Raw genomic sequence first — 22,291 nt, 5'->3', positions numbered from 1 at the left:
AGTTGATTGCAGATGACATGATACTATACATAGAGAATTTTAAAGATGCTACCATAAAACTACTAGAGCTAATCAATGAATTTGATAAAGTAGCAGGATACAAAATTAATGCACAGAAATCTCTTGCATTCCTATACACTAATGATGAAAAATCTGAAAGAGATATTAAGGAAAAACTCCCATTTACCAATGCAACAAAAAGAATAAAATACCTAGGAATAAACCTACCCAAGGAGACAAAAGACCTGTATGCAGAAAACTATAAGACACTGATGAAAGAAATTAAGGATGATACAAATAGATGGAGAGATATACCATGTTCTTGGATTGGAAGAATCAACATTGTGAAAATGACTGTACTACCCAAAGCAATCTACAGATTCAGTGCAATCCCTATAAAACTACCACTGGCATTTTTCACAGAACTAGAACAAAAAATTTCACAATTTGTATGGAAACACAAAAGACTCCGAATAGCCAAAGCAATCTTGACAAAGAAAAACAGAGCTGGAGGAATCAGGCTCCCTGACTTCAGACTATACTACAAAGCTACAGTAATCAAGACAGTATGGTACTGGCACGAAAACCGAAATATAGATCAATGGAACAGGATAGAAAGCCCAGAGATAAACCCACGCACATATGGTCATCTTATCTTTGATAAAGGAGGCAAGAATATACAATGGAGAAAAGACAGCCTCTTCAATAAGTGGTGCTGGGAAAACTGGACAGGTACACGCAAAAGTGTGAGATTAGAACACTTCCTAACACCATACATAAAAATAAACTCAAAATGGATTAAAGACCTAAATGTAAGCCCAGACACTATAAAACTCTTAGAGGAAAACCTAGGCAGAACACTCTATGACATAAATCACAGCAAGATCCTTTTTGATCCACCTCCTAGAGAAATGGAAATAAAAACAAAAATAAACAAATGGGACCTAATGAAACTGCAAAGCTTTTGCACAGCAACAGAAACCATAAACAAGCAAAAGACAACCCTCAGAATGGGAGAAAATATTTGCAAATGAAGCAACTGACAAAGGATTAATCTCCAAAATTTACAAGTGGCTCATACAGCTCAATATCAAAAAAGCAAACAACCCAATCCAAAAATGGGCAGAAGACCTAAATAGATATTTCTCCAAAGAAGATATACAGATTGCCAACAAACACATGAAAGGATGCTCAACATCACTAATCATTAGAGAAATGCAAATCAAAACTACAATCACTTCACACCATTCAGAATGGCCATCACCAAAAAAATCTACAAACAATAAATGCTGGAGAGGGTGTGGAGAAAAGGGAACCCTCTTGCACTGTTGGTGGGAATGTAAATTGATATAGCCACTATGAAGAACAGTATGGAGGTTCCTTAAAAAAACTACAAATAGAACTGCTATACAACCCAGCAATCCCACTACTGAGCATATACCCTGAGAAAACCATAATTCAAAACGAGTCATGTACCACAATGTTCACTGCAGCTCTATTTACAATAGCCAGGACATGGAAGCAACCTAAGTGTCCATCGACATATGAATGGATAAAGAAGATGTGGCAGATATATACAATGGAATATTACTCAACCATGAAAAGAAACAAAATTGAGTTATTTGTAGTGAGGTGGATGGACCTAGAGTCTGTCATACAGAGTGAACTAAGTCAGAAAGAGAAAAACAAATACCATATGCTAACTCACATGTATGGAATATAAAAAAAAATGGTTATGAAGAACCCAGGGGCAGGATAGGAATAAAGATGCAGACCTACTAGAGAATGGACTTGAGGACATGGGGAGGGGGAAGGGTAAGCTGTGACAAAGTGAGAGAGTGGCATGGACATATATACACTATCAAATGTAAAATCGATAGCTAGTGGGAAGCAGCCGCATAGCACAGGGAGATCAGCTCGGTGCTTTGTGACCACCTAGAGGGGTGGGATAGGGAGGGTGGGAGAGAGGGAGACGCAAGAGGGAAGAGATATGGTGATATATGTATATGTATAGATGTTAAAGATGTTAAAATTTTTTTTAAAAAATCAGTTGACCATAGTTATATAAATTTACTCTGGACTCTCAGTTATGTTCCATTGATTTATATGTCTAGTATCATACTTATTCTAGTATCATACTGTCTTGATTACTGTTGCTTGCAGTAATTTTTAAAATTGGGAAGTGTGAATCCTTTAACTTTGCTATTCTTTTTCAAGATTGTTTTTATTATTCTGGGTCCTTTGCATTTCTATATAAATTCTAGGATAAGCTTGCAATTTCTACCAAAAAAAAAAAAAAAAGCCAGCTGGGATTTGATAGGGATTGCAATGAATATGTAGTTCAGTTTGTGGATTATTGTCATCTTAACCCTATTAAATCTTCTGATCCAGGCACATGGGATGTTTTCTTTCATTTCTTTCAACAATGTTTTGTAGTTTTCAGTGCATAAATCTTTCTTTTGTTAGATTTACCTAAATATTTCATTTATTTTGATGCTGTTATAAATGGAATTGAATTCTTATTTTTGGATTCTTCATTTCTAGTGCACAGAAATACAATTGATTTTGCATATTGATTTTGTATCCTACAACTTTGATAAATTCACTAATTAATTATAAATTTTTGTGGGGGTTCCTTAGAATTTTCTATATACAAGATCAAGCCATTTGCAAACAGATTTAGAGTTTTCCTTTCCAATTTTGTTGGCTTTATTTCTTTTTCTTGCCCAACTGCCCTAGCTAGAACTTCAAATATAATGTTGAGGAGAATTGGGGACAGTGGACATTTTTGTCTTGTTCCCAATCTTAGAGAAAAAGGCTTTCCATCTCCCACTTTTTAAATTTTTTTAATATAAATTTATTTATTTATTTAATTTTGGCTGTGTTGGGTCTTTGTTGCTGACGCAGGCTTTCTCTAGTTGTAGTGAGCGGGGACTACTCTTCGTTGCCATGCGCAGGCTTCTCATTGTGGTGGCTTCTCTTATTGCAAAGCATGGGCTCTAGGCATGCAGGCTTCAGTAGTTGCGGCACACGGGCTCAGTAGTTGTGGCTCGTGGGCTCTAGAGCACAGGCTCACTAGTTGTGGTGCACGGGCTTAGTTGTTCCGCAGCATGTGGGATCTTCCCAGACCAGGGCTCAAACCCGTGTCCCCTGCACTGGCAGGCGGATTCTTAACCACTGCGCCACCAGGGAAGTCCCCAGTCCCTCATTTTAAGTATAATGTTAGCTGTGGGTTTCTCATAGATGTAATTTATCAGATTGAGGAAAACCTCTTCTATTCCTAGTTTGTTGATTGTTTTTAAAAGGAAAAAGTGTTAGATTTTCTCAAATGCTTTTCTGCTTTTGAGATGATGTGGGTTTTGTCCTCTATTATATTAGTATGGTACATTACATTTATTGATTTTCATATGTTGAACCAACCTTGTGTTCCTGGGATAAATCTCACTTGGCCATTATGTATAATCCTTTTTATATGCTGCTGGGAATAGTTTACTACTACTTTGCTACTTATCTTTGTGTAAGTCATATTGGTCTGTCATTTTCATTTCTGGTGAAGTCTTTGGTTTTGGTATCAGAGTAATAGTGGCCTCATAAAATGCCTTGGGAGGTGTTCTCTCTTCTATTTTTGTTTTTCTTTTTTTCTTTTTTTTTTTTTTTTTGGTAGGGGGAAGAGTTTGCAAAGGATTAGTGTTCTTTAAACATTTGCTATAATTCACAAGTTAAGGCTTCTGGACCTGAATTCTTCCTTGTGGGAAGTTTTACTACTGCTACTATTACTGCTACTATGACTACTACTACTCATTTAATCTCTGGTTATAGGCCTATTCAGGTTTCCTATTTCTTCTTGAATCAGTTTAGGTGGCTTGTGTCTTTCTTGGAATGTGTCCTTTTCATCTAGTTTATCTAAATTGTTGGCATATAATTGTTCATAGTATTCCCTTATAATCCTTTTTATTTCTATGGGCAGTAGTAATATGCCCTTTCATTTGTAATTTGATCCATGTATTTTCAGGAAAAAATTGTGTCCCCACCAGCATCTCCTCCCCTAAAACAAAACCTCCAGAAAATTCCATTTGAGACAAATTTCAACAGTTACAAAGACCAACTTAAAAAAAAAACAACACAAAATGCCTCTGGTGCATTTACATAAATGTGGTAAATGGTATTTGTATCCAGTCTAACATGGATGTAAACTACCTTCTTGAGTTCTTTTTGTTCACTCTTCAAAAAAAGTGGCTTAAAATTTATACAAATTTTATAAGAGCTCTGGCAGCACTCAAATATCATCCAATATACATAATACCTGCTTCCCAGAGTGCTGAAGCACTTTAGAGGTTCAACTGAGGCTTCTGTCCTATGGGTATTTTTAGGTTTTCTAAGCAGTATTTATCATCTTTTTTCATAGAGCATATTAAAAAAAAATCAAATAGCAACATAAAACTTGTTAAAAACCCAAACTCAATTGTAGTAATTTAAGCTGAAGTTTTGCCATTTGTGGTAACAAAAATGATGGATGCCAACAAAAATACACTTCCTATCCCCAGAGTAATATAAAAATCTAATAATTTTATTTTTGGAGCAAGAACTTTTCCATAAACTGGGGTACATAAAACACACAGTCAGAATAAGGAGACTAGTAAAAAAGGCATGTATCATACAAAATTTAAAAAATTCAAATCCTCCACAAAATGTATATTGTAATACAACCTCTTCCCAGCTAAAGGCTAGCAGAGAGAGAACAGCTGGAAGTCTATGACCTCCAGCCATTAAACTAGAGGGAACCAAAGGTGCTAAGATCACTTCTGTCCCCTGGTAGGGCCTAGGTCCTTCTCTGTGTAGGGCTGTATCCAGTAATAGGTGAGTATTTTTGAGAAGATGCTGGCCTCAGTGCAGGTACATTCTAGTTTGCTCTCTCTGTGTGGTAAAGAGTCTGACTGCCTCTTTAGCAAAGACCTGCTGTTTCTAAGCTAGATGGGTAAGTCTGCCTAATTCTGGGGTAAAATGTTAGTAAGGCCTTTGAGTCATCACAGATCTAAATCCATGCTCCCCACTTAGTTTGATCAGTAGTAAAAGTAGTATTATTATTTCTCTGTTTGGTTCCTATGTCTATTTCCCAATTTGATATCAACTTATAAGAGGAAGAAAGGATTGTTGTCTTGATACCCTAAAACCCCAACCCAAAGCTGCCATTGTCATGTCCTCAAAAAGCAACAGGTTGCATAAATAGCAGATTTTTAAAAAAGGAATTGCTTCTGGGATTTTGGTTATCATCTGCCTAAGGGCTCCAAAGGAGGTAAGCCTCCTTCGAGAAATGGCACATAGACCTTTGGGTCTGACTGTCAGATTCCCAGAACCAGAGGATCATACTCCCTAACAAAGTAGGGAGAAAAAGGTCCCATATCAGATAGTGCTGGAGTGAAAGGATGGGCTAGGGAGCTGGGGGAGGATGACCACAAGAGACAGATTAACAAAAATTGCGTCTTTGGAAAGGACAGAATTTACCACAAAGAAGAAATGGCAGTAAGTTAGGTTGTTCCCCATTTAGTCACATTTAATGTCATATTGGATTAGGTTTTATGGCACGTAGAGCCAAGTAAGTCAGGCTAATAATTTTTTTTTAATAAGGAAGGATAACAAAGATTAGTAATAACTGAAATATCTGACCCTTAAGATTGTAAAGAAAATCACTCAGAAAGAAAGTTGTTCACTCGTTTCTGAAATACCAGTATGGGTAGAAGAGAGTAAAGAAGCAGGAGCTGAAGGACTATAAGAGGAGGAAGCTAAACAACACTTGAAGTTGTTGGGACAACGGCAGCTACAATCAGGAAATTGTCATGGCTGCTAGAACTCAAGCCACTTGGACTCCACAGAAAGGGAATAGGGCTGCAGGTCTGAGGGCACAAGCTGGGTAGACACTCAGGGGGAAAAAAAAAAAAGAACTACCCAAGGCTTTTATTATTCCAGACTGAGTGGTGGGAAAGCAATGGAGATGGAGGTGGGTTGGGGGATAATGGGAGACAGAACCAGGTCTCTGTTAGAAAAATGTAACCTCTACCAGCAAACAACATGTTCCTTTTGTTCACCTTTGTATAACCCAGTGCCTGCTATTCCTAGCCAACTGAACAATAAATATTTGTTGAATAACTAACTGGATGAATGTAGAGAATGGTGATGGATATGTCTTCACTTAGTGTAGACCTCTTTTCTTGCAGACCTCTTCTCTTAAGCGACAGTGTTCAGTCTGGAGGTGGATACGGGCCACAGGTTGCTGGGACTGTTATTTATTCATCTTCATCACCTATCTCAGTGTCTGGCATATAATTAGGCACTCAAGAATTGTTTAAAAATAAATGGAGGGGCTTCCCTGGTGGCGCAGTGGTTGAGGGTCCGCCTGCCGATGCAGGGGACACGGGTTCGTGACCCGGTCCGGGAAGATCCCACGTGCCGCGGAGCGGCTGGGCCCGTGAGCCACGGCCGCTGAGCCTGCGCGTCCGGAGCCTGTGCTCCACAACGGAGAGGCCACAACAGTGAGAGGCCCGCATACCACAAAAAAAAAAAAAAAAAAAAGGACACAAGCCTCTAACTATTGCTTCCTTTGATCCCACTTCTAAAATCTCTGCAACCTTGTGACTCTGCTTTAATGGAAAGTATCATTCTGTTTCAGCAGCTTAAGTTGATTTAGATATGTGTTTTACTCAGTTTCTTTGATAAGTGTTAAGTTTTACCTTTTTTATCCTAGTAAAATTTAGTACAGTATCAACTGTGAATTATGCTGTACACATATGCTATACAACTAATGAAGTATTGTCTCAATCCATGCGCATGCCATTCATTCAGTCATTTTTTCAATAAACATTAATTGAGCATTTGCTAGGTTTCAGGAACAGGATACTAGACTCTGGGGAATAACAAATGACTACTGTTTCTGCTCTGAAAAGATTTAGAGGCTAACAGAGAAAGAAAGAAACATGTTAAAAATTTCTTTTAAATTCAATAAAATATTTTAGATGCTATCAAAACTACTCCAACTATCCTCACAACCCCACCTTCTCAAACTCCAAGGGATGGGCCTGGTCTCTGCCTGGCTTTCCTGACAAAGTAGGGAAACTGGACAAACACGATGAAAGACAGTTTCATGAGGTAGCTTCTAGAAGGCAGGGAGAAGTTTTGCTAAGCCTCGATATTTGAAGTGGGTCTCTAAGGTAGTAATTACTTTAAATAGGGGCTTTCACATTACTTACAATGTGCACTTTGTTCGTTTTTCCTCCTTCCTCCCCCAAATCTTTACTTTCACTTTAATGTCTGGACCAAGTCTGTGAACGAACTGAAGACTGAACAAGATACATTTCTGCTTTCACGGAGCCCTCAATGTAAGAAGGTTCAGTCAGGTATGATAATTCAAAATAATCACCAGCACTGACAGCATCACTACGTGCACCTGGGTCGCTGCTTCCAAACCACGTCAGGACCTACGTGGAGAAGCGCGTTCTACGCGAGGCGGAAGGGCGGACGCTACGGTGGAAGGCGGGGCCGTTCTGGTGTTCCTGGAGGTAGCCAATGGCCACCTGGAAGGCGGAGGTTTTGAAACTGACTGGCATGGAAACCGACCAATCAGAAGCTACGTTGAATGAATTGCTGAGGCGGAACCCGAAGAGTTTTGGCGCTGTTTGGAAGGAGGTGCGGTCTGAAGAGAGGCAGCTTAGAGAAGGTTCTTTTTACTAATCTGAAAGAAAGCGTTTCAATTTTTAAATAACCGGTCAGCCGTACTAGCGCATATGTCTGGATAGCAGCCCAGATATAGTGGCTATCTATTTTTTTGTCTGCCAAGAGCGTCACCTCCTAAAAAATGCTTTTTTCATTTTTGCAATTATGTAATTCAAACAGAAGCTGCTGTTTACTTGTAGACCTCTTCGCTGAAGCGACAGTGTTTTTACGGGCCACAGGTTGCTGGGACTGTTATTTATTCATCTTCGTCACCTAGCTCACTGTCTAGCATTTAATTAGGCACTCAAGAATTGTTTAAAAATAAATGGACACAAGCCTCTAACTATTGCTTCCTTTGATCTCACTTGTAAAATCTCTAATCTTCTGACTCTGCTTTAATGCAAAGTCTCATTCTGTTTTATCTGCTTAATTTGATATAGATATATGTGCTTTACTCGGTTTCTTTGATAAGTTGTAAGAATTTGCTGTTAGCTCTGATATTCAATTTTCTGTTTACCTTTTTTTCCCCCCAGTACAACGTTTACAAGCGCCAAGATTCTTGAATTTGACCCATTTCACAGTGCTGTTGTCAGGTTTCAGGCAAACAATGGGCCTTGGGAAGAGCCTAGATTCAGGAACTGGAAAGAGGCTGGGATTCTTGCTCCAAATTTGCTTCTCCGTGCATTCTCTCTCTGCTTCTCTCATCCACATTGCCATACCCTTAGTTAAAATACTTGTATTATTAATTTCTCATTACTGGAATTGTTGCAGCAGAGGCTGAGTGACCATAATTTGAGACAGTGGTAGAAGACATGTCCTTGTTGGCTGGTTGGAAGGGAAGTTAGATCAGGTTACATCTGTGAACTATTCTAAACGTAAGATATGATTTTACCGGCTTAGGCTCCCGTATACACAAGGATTGCTTTCTGTTTCACTTTCTCGCTGTCTCTGTTAATAGCACCATCAGTTTTTTTGTCTTGTCTGGATCCCAGTCCTTCATCTTTTGTGTGGAGTCAATCATTAGGTCTTCCTCCAAAAATCCTCTCCAGAAATAATACTGGTTTTCTCCTAGTACCTGTAGAGTTGTAGAAAAGGTAACAAAAGCATGAACTCTTTAACCTATGGTTAAATGTTAAGACAGAGTCATATCAGGATTAAGAGCATAGGTTTTGGAGTTCAGCCTCAGCTCAAATCCTGTTCCCATTACTACTAGCTGTGTCACCTTAAAAAAATTACTCTCTGAGGCTTTTTCTCCAACTCAAAGTGGGGACCTAATATTAAATAACATTGCTGAGTTGTTTGGTTAAATAACTAGTATCCATAAAGCACTTAGCAGTGTTTCTATTAATACAAACACCAATTAGTGCTTAATAAGGTGTAGTTACTAGTATAAATAATAAAATACAACATTTATATAACTTCTTTTTTAGTTTACAAAATGTGTGCACCTACACTTTCTTGCTAAATAATCACAAATATCCTGAGAGGCAGATAATATTCTCATTTTAGAGATAGGGACACCAAAGAAAAAAGAGATGATAACACTTCCTCAAGTGGAATTGTCTAGAGGTTGCTCTGATAGGGAGTGAATGCAGTTACTGGAAGTTTTGCAAGGCTGTCCTGCTACCTATCACCATAGATCCCAGCTTTTGGAAGGGTGACTGAGCTAGGTGATTTCTGAGGTCCTGTAACTTGGTCATTTATTCACACATGCAATTAATACTTTTTTACCAGAAACTGTTCAAGGACCTGGGGATACAGCATAAACAAGCAAAAAACCCCAAAACAACATGCACACTCTCACACACAGACAAAAATCTCTTCCTAGAAATATACAAATACAGAAAATATTTTGTACAGGATATACAATATAAAAAATAAAATATGAAAATACTGGTATATAGCTTGTCAGTTTTTTCATATACCCTTCATCTAAGTACCCATTAATTCCCACCCTCATTCCCAGCCCTCTCCCCAAGCTTAAAGTATCAGAAACTAGAAAATTCTATTTCAGTTTGTGTGCCATGCCCTCTCACGCGTCAAGGCTTATTCGAAGCTGGAAATCCAGAAAAGTGGGCGGGGCCTTGGAAGTTTCTGAAGGTGGAAGGAGATACGGCGGAACTTGTGTGCTGTAGCTGTGGTTCTCGGTGGGAAGCCAATTCTGAGGACCGGTAGTGGAGAGCTCTGGAGCTTGTTTCCGGCCACCTCAGCGGGAATCGGAGACGCGAGCAGCTGGGTCTTTGGGAACTGAGGTAGAGGTATTACTGTTGTCGCGGCGGAGCAAGTTAAGACGCACCTACGGCCGTCCGGGCCAGTGTTGAGTTTCCGTAGCCTGTGAAGATGGTGTTGCTCACGATGATCGCCCGAGTGGCGGACGGGCTCCCGTTGGCCGCCTCGATGCAGGAGGACGAACAGGTGAGCTGCTAGATCCCCGGGACCCCAAGTTCCTGTCAGAGCGCTGTGCTCTCAGCACGGGATTCCTCCTTAGGACGCGGGAGACCCTTATGGCCTCCCAGGCGTTTCTGACCCCTCTGAAGTGCTTTTCCTCTTTTGGCAGTGGAGAAAAATAAGTCTTGTTAGAATAAATCTCTGTTAGAATAAATCTTGCCTGAAGGCGGAGGTAGATTTTTGTGTTACCTGTTTCTTTTTAGAAAAACTCTCTGGAGAAGGGATAGGTTTGGCTGATTGTGATTATCCAGTGTTCTGTAATTCTTTAGGGACTTTGTTAAAATTCAAGATTTCTTTTTTTTTGCTGTTAATAAGGCTGACTGACAGGTCCTGGGAAAAATCAGCTCCTAAGTCCTCTTTTCGTAGCACCTGATCCTTGACCTAGTTTACTGACATCTAGTGAAAGCAGATGAGGTATTATTGCCACATGTATGCACCTGTTTGAAGTTCAGTACTGTACCTTCTTTCAAAGTTATGCCTAATTCCCACCTCCAATAAGCCTTACTAAATTTCTGTTGTTGGAATTATAACCCTTGTGTTATATTCCTGTAATGCTTTGTACCTTTATTTTACAATTTTGCCTTTGTCTTTCAAAGTTTCCTAGCAGGCAAACGAGAACTCTTAGTCATCTATGTGTTTCCCATAGCTTTTACAATAGCAGCCTTGTGCTAGTAGGTGCTCAAAAATGTATTGCGTTGATTAAAAAAACAAAACAAAACCTCTAGATAGCTTGAGAGGAAGAGGCTTTGTGCCTTAAAATCACAAGGCAAATTTCTGGTGTGAGACAAGCTCCTGGAGCAAGGTCAGGAAGTTCCTGAAGAAAGGAGGCTGAGAATGAAATTTATATAATTTATTTAAAGTGTTCAACTTTATCTTACTTTATCATACAACCCAAGTAATGTAATTTTAAAAAAAAACAAAACCTCAAGGCCTAAAAAAAGATGAATATTTTGCACATTTTTTTGAACTTTTCATTCATATATTCATGAAAAAAAAAACCTCATTAAACACATCAGATGTGCCAAGCATGGTGTTAATGCAGGGGTTTGGGGAACATAGTCCCTACTTTCATGGAGCTTACAGTTTAGTGGAGAAACCAGATAACTAACAATTATAATGTAGTATAACTGCTATGGAATAGGAAGAAGTTTCTGTGGTTGAACATGGAAAAGGTATCTAAATTGAGTTTTGGACCTCAGGAAAGTGTTCCCAGAAGAAATGACATCTAAGCCAACGGTAGTGTTTCCTAATTAGGAAAGCTTCTATTTGGTTATATGCCGTTTTAGGTTTGATTTGGAAATATGTTTACTTTCACTTCTAGGAGAGTAATGATACAGATTGTGAAGTTGCTAAGTTGCTTAGCAGGTCATGCTAAGTGAAATATTTTCTATTTATTCCACAAGACAAAGTCTAAGTTGAGATAAAATTTGAAAAATATAGCATACCCTGAATTTTCAATTGTGAAATATTTTTCTCTTGTCCAATGTTAACATTTTCCAGGACTGTGCAGAAGGAGTGAAATTGCTACAATGAATGCAGGAACATGATTTGAAAAAAGGGAGATGGTGTGGGGGAAATTTTCCTTGAAGGATATGTAGTTTGATTAAGAAGTAGTTTTCCCAAAGGGACAGAAATCTGGTCAGTTTTCCAGCTATTGCTTTGAATTCCAATGTGGGCAAAGAATATAAATTGGATTTGAAAGTCCATATATCAGTAGGCTCTTATTCTCTGCCTTCATACTTCATTGAAAAAATTAGTTGATTTATTACTGTGTGTTTCTTAATTCCAAATTAGGTATCAGTTTACTAAGATGGGTTGCTTTGTTTAATTGACAAGGAAAGATATTTTACACAGAAATATTTTTGTGATTGTAATTCCATAGTGATTTCCTTTAGGAATTTTGACTTTGAATGATAACGTCTTTCCAAAACTTTTAATATCTGCAAAAATATGAATCTTTGACTTATTTTTACTATTATAATAGTATACAGAACATTTATAGAGTGCCTACTACATACCACCCATTGTGTTAAACCTGTTAAATGCATGATTTCATTCAATCTTCATACCAACTATTAGGATAGGTACTATTATTATCCCCATTTATAGATAAGGAATCTCTGAGGCTAAGAGAGCATAGGTCTCTTGCTTAAGGTCGCACAGCTAATAAGTAGCACAACAGAATTTTTCACCAGGGTTCCTCCCTGCCTCCTTTTTTTCCCTTCCTTCCTTCCCTGTTAACCTACAACCACTATGTTAGTTCCAGGTACATAACATAGTGATTTGATAGTTCTTTCATCAGGGTTTTTTAACTTCGGCACTGTTGACATTTTGGAATGGATAATTCTTTGTTGTGGGAAAACTGTCCTGTGCATTGTAGGATGTCTAGCAGCATCCTTGGCCTCTACACCTTATATGCCAATAGCACTGCCACCACCCTCCGTCTAGTTGTGACAACCAAAAATATTTCCTGACATTGCTGCATGTCACCTGCGGGGAGGAGGGGCAAAATCACCCCTGGTTGAGAACCACTGTTTTGGTTTAAAAAAAATTTTTTTTAAATTAAGATACAGTTGATTCACAATATTATATAAGTTTGAGATGTACAACATAGTGATTCACAATTGTTACAGGTTATACTCCTTTATACTCCTTTATAGTTATACACGTTTATAATTACTATAAAATATTGGCTATATTCCCTGTGCTGTACAATATATCCTTGTAGCTTATTTATTTTATACATAGTAGTTTGTACCTCTTAATCCCCTACCCCTAGCATGCCCCTCTTCCCTTCCCTCTCCCCACTGGTAACCACTAGTTTGTTCTTTTTAATCAATATCTGTTTGATTCTACACTACAGGCTTAGTACCTAACTGCTTCACTTGTTCTAAGACATTTTAGTAATGTATTTACTTCTTAGGAGTCTGGAAATAACTTTGTAAGAAATGGCTATCTTGATCAAATAGTTTTATAGTTAAGTACCCTAATTGTCCGGGCCAAATAATTCAATGTATTCTTTCAATTATTTACATTGATAAGAAATACCATATCTTAGGTGGTTACTAGATGCTAGTCCTTGTACAAACTGTCTTCTCACTGGAGGTGAACAATTATTCAAATAATACAATAGAGCGTTTAAAAAAAAAGATACAGAGTATCTTATGCACTGTTTCCTCTGTGCTATAACTAGAAATGTAGGCCTAAGACGGGTAGATGAACTTTTCTTTTCCAACCTAGACTCTCTGATATTCTATCTATTTCTTCCTTTCTGATGTATTTCTCCTTTTTAGATGTTTGCAATTTCTTTATCTACCTTTCTGTTCTACCTCAAAATGAACCATATTCTCTTCAGGTGTTAGATATAACTGAGTACAGGGCAGGGAACTCCCAAGAAGCAGATAGTCTTTTGTACAGTTAAACTGGCGCACTCGCCCAATCATTGAGGGTTGATTAATCACCTTACTGTTATTGCTGTTAGAAGAAAATGGTTGGTTCTTGGTGCCCCTGGCCTTTGATCAATAGAGTTCAACAGGAATTTACAAATGATAAGAGCTTAGCTAAACATTCTTATAAAGGCAAAAGATGGCATTTGATACAACTACTTGTTCAGCAGTCATAGGTGACAGCAATAAAAAGGATTGTGATTGTGTGGCAATTTACTACCCTGTACCTCCTGCATTTTGTATACAGAACCACATCCTAAATATACTGATGATCTCAAATTAGTTTCAGAATTTGTGTAGACATTCACATCTACTTCATTATTGGATTGCTAACAGCTGTCTTCATTATACTGTATATAAGTTTCATCAAGTCTGTTCTAGATGAAGTAGAAAACAGAATTAGGACATCTAATCTAACTATTTTTAGATAGACTGGCTGACTGTGAGCCCTTTGTGACTGTAATCTTGAAAGTGAACCTAGGGTTTATCGGTAAAGCCATGATTATGTTGTTATGTGAGATCTAGATCAGAACTGCCATATGGTTTCTTGAGCATTTCCTATGAATTAGATTTAATATTAAATAGTAAGATATCACCTAGAAGGTGGATCTACCATTACTGAAGCAATTTTAATTATACAGGTGTTATAGCATGCTTAGGAGCAGGGGCTTCAGAGCTAGACTGCCTGGGTTCATATCCTAGCCCCTCCCCTTATTGGCCCCAAGTCCTAACATTGTTCAAATCCTAGCCCCTCCCCTTATTGGCCCCAAGTCCTAATATTGTGGGTACAAATACGCAGTAAATAGGAATGGATGAATGAATAATTTTCCCATTATAAAATTAATTTCTGATTATTGTAGAAAATGGAGTAAATATGTACAAACAAAAGGACCAAAAAAGTTAATGGTGATTTTTTTTTTTTTTACCATTAAAAGTAGTGGTAAAATTAAGTAATCCCTACTTGAGTTATATCCGCTTGATGTCTAACCTTAATCTTTGTGTGTGTGTTTAAAATCAAATAATCGGTAATACTGTAATACTGTTCCACCTAATTTTTTTCACTTAGTGTATAATGAATATCTTCTCATATCATTAAATATTACACAGCATCATTTTAATGGCTCTGTAGTATTCCATTATATAAATATATACCATATGTTATTTTTTTTAACATCTTAATTGGAGTGTAATTGCTTTACAGTGTTGTGTTAGAAGATGTGGAATTGTTGGATAAAGCATTACGCAAAATTTTTTAATTTCTAATACATATTGTCAAAATAACTACCAGGAAGACTGTGCCAGCATCATGCTGCCAGGAATGGTAATGCCAACTGAACCAGCATTGTAAAATGTTGGTTGGCATGCTGTAATTCCTATGTAGATATGTCCCCAGTGTTATACATTGGCAGTCACTGCTTTGTTCATTGTAAATTCCTGAAATTGTAGCATGCTTTTGGCCATAGTTTCTTGTAGGTCGTACAGTTGTTAGTCTCTTTCTCTCAGATTGCAGTAGTATTTACAGTGCCTCTTATAAAGTCAAAGGATTTGTGCTAATCTTCATTTCACTGACAGTTTTTTGCCATTTCTTTTTTTTAATTGAAGTGTAGTTGGTTTACTATATTATATTAGTTTCACACTTAGAATATAGTGATTCAATATTTTTATAGATTATACTTCATTTTAAAGTTGTTATAAAATATTGGCTATATTCCCTGTGCCGCACAATATATCCATGTAGCTTTTTTATTTTATACATAGTAGTTTGTACCTCTTAATCCCCCCTACTGCTGTCTTGCGCCTCTTCCCTCCCCTCTTCTTACTGGTAGCCACTAGTTTGTTCTCTATATCTGCGAGTCTGTTTCTGATTTGTTATATTCATTCATTTGTTTTATTTTTTAGATTCCACCTATAAGTGATAACATACAGTATTTGTCTTTTTCTGACTTATTTCACTAAGCATAATACCCTCTAGGTTCATCCATGTTGTTGCAAATGGTAGAATTTCATTCTTTTTATTTGCCATGCATTTTTTTAACTAGTTCCTTTAAGGTGCTCACCTGCCTTTAGCTGTCAAAAAACTTATAATTAACATTTGTGGTTGTGGTTATTTTATGAATACCTCTGAGACACTGATTTAATTGATTTGGGGGTGGAGATTGAGCAGGAGTAGTTATTTTAAGAATTCTAGGTGCGCTTCCCTGGTGGCGCAGTGATTGAGAGTCCGCCTGTCGATGCAGGGGACACGGGTTCGCACCCCGGTCCGGGAAGATCCCGCATGCCGCGGAGCGGCTGGGCGCGTGAGCCACGGCCGCTGAGCCTGCACGTCCGGAGCCTGTGCTCCGCAACCGGAGAGGCAACAACAGTGAGAGGCCCGCGTACCGCAAAAAAAAAAAAAAGAATTCTAGGTGATTCTTGTGTGAAGCCAAGGTTGAAAATCATTGGTCTATGTTGGTATTATTTCTTGGCACTTTAGTAGCGTCTCCAACTTTGTTTGCATCCCTTTAATCTACTGTTGTGGGGTCAGATATCTTCGGAATGCCACATAACAACATTGGTGAAGCCAACAGATGGACAAGTACCACTCAAATTTAGGAACATAGGATATTGTGCACTAGTTCAAAGCATGTGATGGTATTCACTCTCCCCAGCTGGCTGGCCAGTCACGAGAAAAACAATGTATAGATTAGCAATACTGTTTAATATGATAATATTAATATACATTAATAACATATATATAAACATATATGTTAATAAACATATATATATGTTTTAATATGATAATATAATATTAATATACATTATAATGTTAATTATTACAAAGTATTGTTAATATATAACAATATACATATACATGTTAATGTAGGAGTATTTCTCAAGTGAACAGCCTTATAACAAATCGTTGCCATAAAGACAGTGCTAAACTACAAATCGATACTTCTAGTGGTCTCTGCCTAACTCCCCTGGTTCACCTCATGCTTATTTACTTCCTTATTTATATTGAAATTTCCAGTTCACCATTTAATTTTTTTTATTTTATCTTATTTTGAGTTATAATTGACATATAACATTATATTAGTTTCAGATGTACAACACAGTGATTCAATATTTGTAGACACTGTGAAATGATCACCACAATAAGTCTAGTTACCCTCCATCATGAAAAAACAGTTATGAAAATTTTTATTCTTTTTTCTTCTTGTGATGAGGACATTTAAGTTTTACTGTCTTAACAACTTTCAAATAATGCAATACAGTATTATTAACTATAGTCACCATGCTGTACATTATATCCTCATGACTTATTTTATAACTGGAAGTTTGTGCTTTTTGATTCCCTTCACCCATTTCGCCCACTCCCCGACCCACCTCCCCTCTGGCAGTCACCGGTCCATTCTCTATCTATGAGCTTGTTTTTTGAGCAGGATTCCAGTCTTTTTTAATGGCTGAATAGTATTTCATTGTGTATATATACCACATCTTCTTTATCCATTTGTCTGTTGATGAACACTTGATTATTTCCATATCTTGGCTATTGTAAATAATGCTGCAGTGAGCATAGGATGCATATATCTTTTTAAATTAGTGTTTCGTTTTCTTCAGATAAATACCCAGAAGTGGAATTGCTGGATCATGTCGTAGTTCTATTTTTAACTTTTTGAGGAACCTCCATACTGTTTTCCATTGTGGCTGCACCCATTTACACTCCCACCAACAGTTCACAAGGGTTCCCTTTTCTCCACATCCTCACCAACACTTGTTATTTCTTGTCTTTTTGATAATAGCCATTCTAACAGGAGTGAGGTGATATCTCATTGTGGTTTTGATTTGCACTTCCAGTTCACTATTTTAAATATAGCTTAGAATCCTATACTTGTACATTTGTTTATCTGCCAGTTACACGATTTTATCATTGCTTCCTTGACTGATTTTACTCTCAGCTCAGTGGTTCACCATCTGGAATTTTAAGTTTCACTTTGTACTTTCTCATAGTTCTACCGTAGGTCCAATCCCTAGGAGAACCCTGTGTAAACACTTTTCTATTTAAACATTTAGTTATTAAACATCTACCAAGGAGAGACAGTGTTAGATCTTTCAATTCAAACTAAATAATCCAAAATAAAATAATTCCTTCCCATCACATGGCAAAAGTTATTTGTTTGTTTCCCCCAGTATGTGGATGAATAAATAATGTATATTTGCTTCCCATTCTTCATGCACTTCTTTTCCATTTTGGATGTAGTATGTTATTGAGGTATGATTTTCTCCTTTTGAAATGACATTGCTGTTTCCCCCAGTAGACTTCTTCCTCTCTTTAAAAAATATTGTAAAATCATTTAGAAATTGTTTAGGAAAATATTGCCTGTAACTCTATCATCCAAATGTTATTATTTTCATTTTTGTATGAACATACCCCTTGCTACCCAGACTTTTGCTATCCAAACTCAGGAACCAAATAGATTTATTTAGTAAAGGATATTGGACTTTCCAATCTTTGTCCTTGCTCTTATTCATTTTTACCTAATTGCAGTTATAGTGTTCATAATAATTTGCAGTCATGGGTGCACACAGTTTTGCTTAAATGCTCAATACTGTAACACTTTATGGAAGATTTTGCTTGATATTTCAGCACAAAAATGAGATGATTCATTCAGTCTGTTGTTCCCAGGACTTTCCCCTGAGTATGGAACATGTTGTACAGTTCTCTGCCAGTAACTGTGCAAGTGAAATGGGTTAGGAGGAGGGCACTGACCTAATAGTGGAAAGAACACTGGATTGAAAGAGTGCCTTAAGGAGTACACTTTTGCTTTTTAGCAAATAACTATTGTGACTTTGTTGAAAAACTCGGGATTTGGTCCTCCTTTTTTCTCTAAAATAGGCCACTTTTATTTTGTTAAAATAAATCTTACTAACCTGTACATGAAGGACCGTATTCACATAATGTCCTCAAAATATGATGCTTCTCACAAATTGGTACTGCTTTTTTGGTGGAAAATTCTTAAATGAAGGTGTCTTCTTTCAGTCTGGCCGGGACCTTCAACAGTACCAGAGTCAGGCTAAGCAACTCTTTCGAAAGTTGAATGAACAGTCCCCTACCAGATGCACCTTGGAAGCTGGTGCCATGACTTTTCAGTGAGTATAGTCCTGATTTCTTTGTGATTATTTAAATATGAAATACAGTAAATACAAGTAACACCTGATAAGAATGGGAACTTTTTTAAAAGTAAAGGTAACTTTAAAACTATAGTTGCTCCATGGAAGCAACTTTCCTGGCTCTAATTCTGCAAAACTGAAATCTTGGTTTCTTTATTCAATTTCCATACAATAATTCAACCTGTTATCCTGTGTCTAGTAAATGCTATACATATCATGCAGTAATAGGTAACTTTTGCTTTGGGAGCTTCTTGGAGCCAGACACATGTAGGTTAGTACCCTTGCTCAAACATTTACTGACAGTGTAACCTTGAGCAACTCACATGTACTTCTCTGGGCCTCAGTTTCCTCTATAAAATAGGGAATCATAGTTTTGTGAGGATTATGAGAGAATCCATGTATATCACTTAACATCTTGTCTGGCACATAGAGAATAGTCAATAAGTGTTAGTTTTTATTTAGAAAAAAGAAAATTATAAAAGATAATTTAAGGGCATCTAATCAGTGGTTATAGACAATGCATACAGCTGAGAGAGGGATCAAAGCAACTTTATTGGATTTCAGATTATCTACAAATAATTGGTATTAAATGTTTAATACATGTCAAGTTTGAAGTTGATAAAACAGGAAGGATTTAACAAGAAAAGAGAGGGCAGGAAGATCAGGTGAAAATAAAAAGGAATAAGCTAAATAATCCTTACCATGTTAGGAACGCAGATACCAAGATAATATAGACCTGGGAAGAACCTGCTCTGTTTAACTCAAACAAACAAACGCTTTACTCATCAAGAACAAGCAAACAAGTATAAAGAATCAAAACCAAAACAAAACCCTGGCCTATTGGTTAATAAAGTAGTGAATATTAAGGTATTTCAATATCAAAAAATATTAGAGGCACTTCATTATATAGTATTTTTATCTCTACCATGGGTTAGGAACAAAAAAGATGTAGGAAAGATCTCATGGAATTGAAGAGAGATTTTCTTCTGCTTGGTTCTTTATAATCTCATCTCTTCCTTTATTTCCATCCAAGAACTGTTTATTAAAGATTTATTCTTTGTCAGACAGTGTATTAAGTCTTGCCTGTAATGTTTTACCTTATCCTCTTATTAGCAGAGAGAGACATATACACAAACAACTATACTGTAATACCTTAGGACAAGAAGTGCTGTAGAGCAGAGAGAGGGAAGCAATAAATTCCCATTTATAGAGAGTAAGTTTCAGGAAAGGGGAAAGAGGGAGGGAGAATAGAGAGAAATTTCACAGAAAAAATTATAGTAGAATTGAGCATATGAAAATGAACAAGGTTTCTCCAGGTACATAAAATAATATTATAGTTAGAAAAAAACAATATAAGCAGAAGTCCACGAGCATGTGAAAGAACCTAGCTTATTGGAGAACAACATGTTGTTCGGTGTGTTAGGATATATGATAGAAAGCAGGATATATGATGGAAAGCAGCCTACACTTGTTTTGGAGGGCTCCAAATACTATACCACGGTGTATGATTTTATTTTATAGGTAGTAGGGAACCTCTAGAGTTTTTAAGCAATATCATATTTACTTTTTAGGAATAAAGCTAGTGGTTTAGAAGATGGTCTAGACTGAAGGCAAGGAGACTGGTTAATTTAGGTGCCCAAGCAAGAAATAGGACAGCAGTATTATTATTATTGTTGTTGTTATTATTATTATTTTAAAGGGCATGAGAGATCATATAATATAATAGACTATAAACTATGCTCTGTGGAGTCATAGGATGCCTTAGGAAAGACATAGAAAGGACAGGGGTGGGGGTATGTGTAATGCTTTGGGCCCTTAAACTCCTACTTAAGCTAAAGAACTTCTCATTTTATTTGCTGTACATATTAGTCTTCTGGATATAATTTTTGCTGAAATAAAGAGTACTATGGCTAAAAAGTTTGAATACCACTGAGTAACCTAACCTCTTTCCAAAACTATCTCAGACATGTAGTCACATAGCCTCTTCCAGACTGCCAGGGAGCTCACTCTCGCAAGAGGAGTCAGTTCTGTTATTGAACAATTTGCAGTCAATACAGAGTTCTCCTATCCTGGAAATTTGGGAATATTATTAGTCCTGATATTATTTTCTGTACCCAGTAAATATTGTGACATTAACTTCCAACTTTTAAATATCTACAAAAATTTCCAATTCCACTATTTTTCTTACAGCTGGAAGAAATTTAAATGTGTATATACTTGTTTACCACACATAATCAAAGGGTAGATGGAGTCACAACTCCAAGTTTTCAAGAAAAAGTCTTATGTATTAAGATATTTTAGTTGAAGAATTATGTAATGAATAAATATGTCTAAATACTCCTTTTGGAATATACTTCTAATAATGGGAAGATGTTTGCTTTCTGATTCCAGTGATTTTTGGTTTGAAATTGACTTTCTGATTTAGTTAGCCTCAAAGGGCTTGGGCAAGAATATTTTCAAAAGTTTGTATAGGGAATTCCCTGGTGGTCCAGTGGTTAAGACTCCACACTTTCACTGCCAAGGGCCCAGGTTCAATCCCTGGATGGGGAACTAAGATCCCACAAGCTGTGTGGCATGGCCAAAAAAAAAACAAAACAAAGATTTGTATGGCACTGAGAGTCTATTTCAGATTGTTGGAGGTGTTGTTAATCTACAAACAACTTTTTCTTGCTTTTCTTTTGTCTCTGCAGCTACATTATTGAACAGGGGGTGTGTTATTTGGTTCTGTGTGAAGCTGCCTTCCCTAAAAAGTTGGCTTTTGCCTACCTAGAAGATTTACATTCAGAGTTTGATGAACAGCATGGGAAGAAGGTGCCAACTGTGTCTAGACCCTATTCCTTTATTGAGTTCGGTACGTTTTTGCGCATCACCTTTCTATCAAGGGAGTAGTCGATATGCAGAAGCTATTGATATAATTTTGACACATTTTTTTTTTCTTTATGCTCACCTACTGAAGTTTTGGATTCTCCCTCCTAGTCCATGTCTTTTGTCCTTTTGAATGAATGAGGCTTCCTTCTCATAAGTAATTTTCTCTGGTCTTTTGATTTTTTCCTCATAGAACTTGTTGCCCTTTGCTCTTTTTTGTTATTTAGTTTGATTCTTCATTTGGGTAAAAAACTGTGTCTAAAGATCTAGATTGACATGTAATAACAGTTCTTTTTCCCCCCAACCCAACCTCCTCACCTCCCCCACCACACACACACTCACATACTCACACTGAGACTCATTTTATGGAAATCAGAAGGAATGGTGAACGAGATGCTCTAATTTAAGTACTAGAGGATATATGGTATTGGGGCATAACATTTACTACATGCAGAAGTAGTGAGCATGGGTGTCCATATTTGTATAAGAATTATAGAAAGACTCATTACTGGTCAGATCTGGTAAAGTGTCTGATGGCAATAGATCAAAGGAAATGGCCTTTAAGTAGAGGAAGTGAGAACAAGTATGATTAGACTACATCACTGACATTTTTAGTTAAAAAAAAATTGGTTTTACTATCTCTGAATTTCTGAAGTGTTTTGAGTTTGCTAGATAAA

At 37.1% G+C, this 22,291-nt stretch overlaps 1 protein-coding gene across 2 annotated transcripts in view; it reads left to right on the top strand.

Annotated features, from left to right (window-relative positions):
* Positions 1-9,909: 9,909 nt before the first annotated feature.
* The window catches only part of SEC22B (SEC22 homolog B, vesicle trafficking protein), a 63,032-nt gene continuing 50,650 nt past the window's right edge, over positions 9,910-22,291 (top strand). For both annotated transcript variants that reach the window (XM_060028036.2, XM_060028026.1), the window contains exons 1-3: positions 9,910-10,119; positions 18,619-18,728; positions 21,440-21,600. In XM_060028036.2, the coding sequence (XP_059884019.1) occupies positions 10,045-10,119; positions 18,619-18,728; positions 21,440-21,600 (346 nt within the window). In that variant the 5' untranslated portion in view covers positions 9,910-10,044. The remainder of the gene's footprint in view (positions 10,120-18,618; positions 18,729-21,439; positions 21,601-22,291) is intronic.

Source organism: Delphinus delphis, chromosome 1 (genome assembly GCF_949987515.2).
Source record: "Delphinus delphis chromosome 1, mDelDel1.2, whole genome shotgun sequence".
NCBI lineage: Eukaryota > Metazoa > Chordata > Mammalia > Artiodactyla > Delphinidae > Delphinus > Delphinus delphis.
Note: the sequence above shows the minus strand (reverse complement) of the source record. Positions and strands in the feature narration are given on the sequence as shown.